Source organism: Rhipicephalus sanguineus, chromosome 4, assembly GCF_013339695.2.
Source record: "Rhipicephalus sanguineus isolate Rsan-2018 chromosome 4, BIME_Rsan_1.4, whole genome shotgun sequence".
NCBI classification, from domain to species: domain Eukaryota; kingdom Metazoa; phylum Arthropoda; class Arachnida; order Ixodida; family Ixodidae; genus Rhipicephalus; species Rhipicephalus sanguineus.
In genome coordinates this window covers 154,492,231-154,499,246 of record NC_051179.1, presented here as the reverse complement: position 1 = coordinate 154,499,246, position 7,016 = coordinate 154,492,231, and the positions used below count along the sequence as shown (strand labels likewise).

Here is a 7,016-nt window from a genome sequence, read left to right as displayed (position 1 = left end):
AGCACAATATTAAATTGCAGATCAAGTGCTGAAGTCCTTGGACTTTGGTTAGCAGGTAATGTGTGCAGTCTCAATGCCTTATCTGCTAGTTACGAGGTCAGTCGCCTGCGTCTCTATCTAGCTGTTTCATGGACATGTGGCTTTGTGTTTTGATTAGGAATCGAAGAGAGTTAGGAAAAAGCGCGGTAAAGGGGCGCTGGGTCGTCTTCCGTGTGTAGAAACATGCGTGCGCGCGATTTTGCGTCGTCGCGTGACTGTGGAACTGCTATCAATAGTTTCTTCAAGGTCACATGTACAGAATGCACACGCTAAAGTTTCATCTGTAATAATTGAGGGCGTAGCATAGCGAAGCGAAGCGTGGTAGTGCGCACAACGAAGTTGCGTAACCGGCGGTCGCGATGCCAATCGTCTGGCATCAATGGTGGCCGCTGCTTTTAGGGGGCGTTCCACTGGTGCCGTCGGCACCGCTTATCAGCGTCCGTTAAAGATAACGATCGACGACTCGTTGTACAGCGGCATCGGGGGGGCAACTTTGCTCGCCGTTTTAACACCGTCATGCCTCTTTGCACGCTTAAGACGAATCTGCTGGCCAGCAAGATTCCGGCCGGATTCAACGTCAAGTTTGCCCAGTATGTTGCCTCTCTCCTGAAGAAAGATATCGAGGTGAGAGATTCGCGATGTTGGTCTGTACGAGAATGGCCAGGCCGCAGCGAGTGATCAGTTTAGTTGCTTGCGTATTGTCAAGCACAGCGCGCGAGCGAACTTTCGGAGCTTTTAAATCAGCCGGGAGAAGCTTTATTGCAGTCGAGAAAGCTCCCGAGTCGCTCCTACGACCTTGGCACCGCGTACGTACGTGACCCCGGCAATTAAGCGTACAATGCGATGCATGCTTTTTTCGTGTTTGCAGAGAGTGACTGTTATTGTGGAACCAGGTGTGGACATATCTAGAGCCGGCACGACCGATCCCAACTGTCTCCTCTCGATTCATGCCATCAGGGTATTCTCTCCGGAAAAGAACAAGGAGTACGGCAGCCAACTGAGGCAGTTCATCTCGGACAACTTGGCACTGCCGCCGAAGAGGTAATTGGAGCGCTCGCGGATGTTTGTCGCTCTAGCGGTAACGCGGTCACTCCCTTTATTTCGGTTGGTAACAACTTCCCGAGAAAACATTTGAAGTGCCGAAGATGAGAGATTTCGATGTCACCGATTCTCTTCATAATCTGCCGTAACAGCGTCGTGTTTAGCTTTAGTGCAGCCAGCACCGAGAAGCCAGTTGCTTGTCCTCTGACGACACGGGCGCGCAGTCTCGTATAAAAATCCTGCGCGTATTTCGTAACCTTTAACCTCCCAGTGGTGGACGTTGTAGGCAGAAACGTCTAAACGTAATACGCATTGGAATGAGGAACATAACCGCAGGTGTTCGCACATGGCGGAAAAAACGGAACCGGAGCGAACGCTGTTGCCACAGTGTCGCATTTGGCTAGATATCTCGTAACCATCTTTAAAAATGGCAATAATAGTTTTTATGTCATCTCTTCGTCGTAGCCTTTTTTTTTATATATATATAGGTGAATATTTCAGGAGCTGAAATAGATTATCTTAACGCACCGTTTAATGGTTGGTTTCAGTTCCGGTTTCGTTTCTCGATTTTGTGGTGTGTGTGTGGTCGTTGTGAGCTGCATCATTTATATGCCCTATTTTTTTCTTTTACTTTCAGGATTGTTATAACTCTGTACGACCTGAGTCCCACCGATCTCGTTGTCGCCTGAGAGGCCTTTCGTCATTGCAGTTGCCCTTCCTTCATTTCCAGTCTCGTGCTGCGCGCTGTGGCATTTGTGTTCCATTATGTGCAATAAAGAGTTTCATTTATCGTGACTTGCGTATGCGTGACACATTTTTGGCTCGTTCGAAGTTGTTGCATCATATTGAAAGGCCTCGTCGAGTGTCCACGGCATCGGATAATGCGGGCCTGGCGCGTGCCTTCGCCATCCGTGCACGGATTCAATGAGCGGAACGCACGACGCAAAACTATCCAGCCTTGGGGCATGTCCGCTATGCCCAAATCGGTAGCTTCGGTGACCGTGACAGTCGTGAACATCGTGATCGGCGCACGCGTTGTCTACTCCACCACGTTTGTCAAGAGCACGTTTTTAAAGAGGAACAAGGAAGACCATTGTTTTCGAGAACGAGAACCCAATCGGCGTTGTGCGCCCTGCCAGCGTCGTAGGTGTTCTGTTCGGTTGTGTGCTGAAACAGGCGCTGAAGCGGATGTCGACAGCCTACTCGTGCGAGTGTTGTGTGGTTATATGATGAACGCAAAGCATTTATGCTTCGCCCTGCAAACGGAGGAATTTACCGCAGAGTGAGTGTCGAAATACGCCTGTCAAGGACCCCTCGCAGACCAGTTTCGGTTACCACGTCGATACAAATAACGAAGGTAAGTTCGCTTAACAAAACACGTTGTGGGGCTAGTTGGTGATGCATATTGTTAATTTTGAAAGAATTCAGCGCTAAACTTTATACGCAAGCACACAGAAACAACGCCTGTCCCGTCATGTGTTTCTGTGTGCTTGTGTTTAAAGTTTAGCGCTGAATTCTTTCAAAAACAAAGATAAGTGTATGGGAATTAACTTTTTTTCTTCGATCTAAAATACGTCAAAGTGTAATTTGCGTCGTGAGCTTACCTCCTCGATTTAACGGATTTAACGTTGGTTCTGCGTCTATTTCGTCGCGTTTGGCGACTTTCGCGTTGCGGTTGGGCAACTATGGGTTCTGAAGAAATTTTTGGATGGTGTGTTGTTGCTGCTGGCAGGAGGCTAGGTCGGGGTCGCAGAAAATAGCTCTGGAGTTTGGTTCACCCATTTTATTTCTTTACTGTGTGCCATTGGAGGTCTGCACCACCGACACTGGACTATGACAACGACCGATCCCAGCGGAACTTCATCTTCCTGAAGTGAGTGGGCCGTTCCTTACAAGTAGACGTGCTCCCCACTGTCTCGTTTATTCCACTGCGGTGATGTCTCGACCGCATCTTTCGAAATCTCAATGTCAGCTGTGTTTCTAGTTACAAAATCGGGTGATGTCACCGACAACGAAGCTCGTCTCGCACTATACCGCGTGGTAGGTCTGCCCGCATACAACGTTTTCGCGCAGTGTTTTTGTCGCGTTGCGTTTAGTCGAAAAAACGCGCGCCCTCGCGATACAAATCGGGGGACACAGGCGGTTGTGCGAACAGCTGGTGACGCACCGACGGTCGCGTATCTGTTGTCAAAACTCTTGTGCGCGGTTGTCGGGGGTCCCCATCCTCTGTAACACGCCCCGCCAAGTCGGCCTGGTCTGTTTAACTAGCGCGTGCATTTAGACCTCCTGGGAAAACACCATCGATCCGGCCAGACGCATCGATTCAGCCAGACGGATACGGGTTCGTGCATTACTTTTCTTACGTCTATGTCTCAGCATCGCGAGCGGTCCTCGTAGGATGTACTCGAGACGCTCCGTTTATTTTCTTGGCCAGGATGGTCGTCGGTCATTTTTGCGTAGGCGTGGGGCACGTATGCGTGAACAGCACTCGCCTGCGCGCTTTCAGTTCCTGCTGGCGTTGGCAGGAGCGCTGGGCAGTGCCGAACGCACGACCACAGCTGTGTTTTTCGAAGCGCCAAAGTGCCATTTACGAGGCCGTTTATAAGTTTGCTTCGTCGTCTTAGATACCCGACGGTAGAGCGCAAAGTACTTTCACACGCTAGCGATACTGAGCGATTCCCCCTCCGCGGTGGCATGGATGGCTGCGCAGTTCTGCGCGATTGGTTTCGATTACTGTGTACAGAAAGTTGTGCCTTACGAGGAAAGATGTTCGAACACCGTTGATACGACATTCCAGTATTATCGGCAGCTGTGGTGTCCGCGTCACGTTTGTCCTTTAAATGTAAATGAAAAAAAAAGGTAAAAGTAAGTGACGTGAGGGGAGCATGCTTGGCCGCGCTTCAAGTTTGCTGCTGTTGCTTCAAGTCGAGTGCTCTGCTCAGAATGTTCTGTGTGAGCGGGCGATGAGTTATTCGTTCGGAAATACGGGAGAGCCCGCGACAACTGAAAGAGACTTGTTTATGGGTCCTTTGCTGCACACGGAATGCTTGTTTAGCTTTACCCTCGTCGATTCTTTGGTGTCAAAGCCTTCCTCAAAGACCAGGAAATAAAAAAGAAGGCTAGTGCGCCTTGCGTTCGTTTGGAATTCATTCAAGTGCGTGTTTCTATCGAAAAGCTTTTAAGCTGTTAAGTTCGGGGGACAGGTGTCATCATGACATTTTGAGACGTTAAAGAAAAACATTTCCATAACATCACGCCATGCGGTAACGACTCATTTAAATGCGTACTAAGGAGCTGCGATAATCGGTTTAAACTGATAGAGAATTCAGTAAAAACTTTTGAACTGGACTATGCTTCCCGTCTTTCAAATGCCGCGCGGATGCCTCAGCGAGACAGTTCTTGAATGAATGAATGCAACTCTTTTAAACAGCTGTCTGGTCGTGACGTCAGTGGTACGTGGCTGTGACGTCATGAATTTCAATGTACTTCACATTCGGACTGAAAAAAAAAAAATAGAGGCATGAAGGAACGAGGACAAGAAATGACTGGACCGGTGCCAGTCCGGCTTCGCATTCGGGCTGTGTAGAAGCAGGAAAATTCATCAAAGCACCCAGGCGTTTGTCTGTGTTTGCTATCGAATGTAATGCAGTCATTCATTGCCGATGAACCATAAACAGAACTCAGTGTCGTCGTACAGGACATGTCGTTACGGTTGAACTGTTGCGAAAGCAATGCAGTGGGGTTGCCGCCTTTCCATTGGCGTTGCGCCGTATTCCAGCTTGCAAAGCATGTTTTGCAACTTTTATGCGGCATGACTGCATTTTTATTACGTGCCTCCTGTTGTTCCTGCACTTAGTGAAATCTCCGGTGTGTGCGCTGTTAAAGCTACTGAAAAGGAAACAGAAAGGAAGCCCGAGGCTTGGCATTACTGCTAGACCGTGATGTTTTGAAAAGTATATATATATATATATATATATATATATATATATATATATATATATATATATATATATATATATATATGTGTGTGTGTGTGTGTGTGTGTGTGTGTGTGTGTGTGTGTGTGTGTGTGTGTGTGTGTGTGTGTGTGTGTTTGTACGTTTTCATCCTATCGTATCTTGTGACAACATTCCGTATGTAGAAGTAGAAGAAAGGTATGCCCTCTTCTAAACAAAAGTAATTACAGAATTCAGATGTTGTATGCTTATCCACATCTCGTGCATTACAGTATTGCATTGGCATAGCCAAGAATGGGCTGAGGTAGGTGTATTGGAAGCGTTCAACCCTTCGAAATTTTTACTTTGTATGTAGATACACATACGTAGAAACACATCCACACATATAAGGTGGTCTGACATTCCCATCCCAGATAAAAAAATCACAGCATATCCACGGGGTGAATGATGATGAGTGGGGCGAAGCTACGGAGGGAATCATCTGTAAACCGTGAAACTCTTCCGTGAAATGCGCCCAGTACATAATATAAAGAGTGTGAAACATCGTGTATATATTAAACATCAAACTTTTATTGTACTGTTGGTTTACGTGGTCCCTTCATTATCACTTGTGATCGGTGAAATGCAAGGAAGAAGTCCGCTCCCGAGCGAAAGAGCGCCAAGAGCGACCGCATTCCCCGCTCGCCCTGTGCGAATTAAAGGCAAGGCTAGAGGGAAGACAGGACGCGCGTTCCACGACGCGAGGTCGGTAGCATGCCCAACGAAAGCCAACGGAACGCGATCGTGCAAGTGCTCCGGCTTCGCATCGCCTCATGGTTCCATTTAGCGTCCCAAAACCAAACATATTGCTCAAGGTGTGCCTTGCGTTTTTCGTAGAAATAATTTCTTTATCATGTACATTAAGACGAAGAGTTGAAAGCTCACTAGAGTGTATCGCCCGCAAAGTATGTCTTTTAGTGTGATTTAACTCTCGTACGGCAGGGTCCTCGCGCCGTTGCCGGTCCACCTCGCCCGTTGACGATCGGGCGAGGTGGCTACATGCAACTACTACTACTACACTTTAAGAAAAACATCTGGCGTTCTTTCGTTCTGCTTTTACAAAACATCTGGCGTCTTTCGTTGGTTTATTTCATCAATCAACGGCGTTTTGAACAAAATTTTTATTGTTTAATCACGCACAGGAGAAATCTCACCAGGCACTACCTTGGAGGTAAACAATGGCTGCTAATGGCAATGAGAGACAGAAGAAGTCGGCTTTTAGCTAACACTTACACTTCTACTTCTACTAACGTTTCCTACTGGAACATGCCAATGGCTGCTAATGGGGAATGAGAGACAGAAGAATTCGGCTTTTAGTTAACGCGCACGCTGCGAATTTTTTATTGTTCAACAACGCACAGGAGAAATCTCCCACCGGCACCACCTTGGAGGTCAAAGCGTAAGACTTGTTACTCACTACTACGACCACGACGACTACGAGGGACGAACGGGTGCCGCCTTAAGGAGCTTCGCCCCTAAACGTTCTGGCTGCGACCCTGGCGTCCATTTACTGTATGTATCAAGTTTCGTCGAAGGCAACAACTCGCGGTTTCATCGGGAAGCGCAAAACGCGCGCGCCAGCGGCAAGCGAGGGTGCGTCGAAAATGTGGCGTAAACGCATTCGGTGCGGTAGCCGCTTTCGCGAATTTAAGCGCGCAGTCAGCCCCCGTTGCACTTCCTTTTGTGAACCTTTTTTTACGGTCAACTGCTCACGGCCTCTGGCGTTATCAAAACAGAGAAGCCAGGGGCGTCTTGCATGTAGCCGTTGCTTTCTCGAACTCTCTTTCATTCCGTGCCAGGTGGAAGAAGTGATCGCGGAAAGAATCACGCTTCGCGTAAGCCAGTCCGCCATGATGATCCGCCGAGGTGGTACAGTGGTTACGGTGCTCGGCTGCTGATCCGAAGGTCGCGGGTTCGATCCCGGCCGCGGCGGTCGCACTT

At 48.3% G+C, this 7,016-nt stretch overlaps 1 protein-coding gene across 1 annotated transcript; it reads left to right on the top strand.

The window, feature by feature from the left end:
• Window positions 1-430: 430 nt before the first annotated feature.
• LOC119389069 (D-dopachrome decarboxylase) lies at window positions 431-1,875 on the top strand. Its single transcript, XM_037656341.2, has 3 exons — window positions 431-663; window positions 908-1,080; window positions 1,718-1,875. The coding sequence occupies exons 1-3, from the start codon at window positions 556-558 to the stop codon at window positions 1,767-1,769; spliced, it is 333 nt and encodes a 110-aa protein (XP_037512269.1). The 5' UTR covers window positions 431-555; the 3' UTR covers window positions 1,770-1,875.
• Window positions 1,876-7,016: the final 5,141 nt, after the last annotated feature.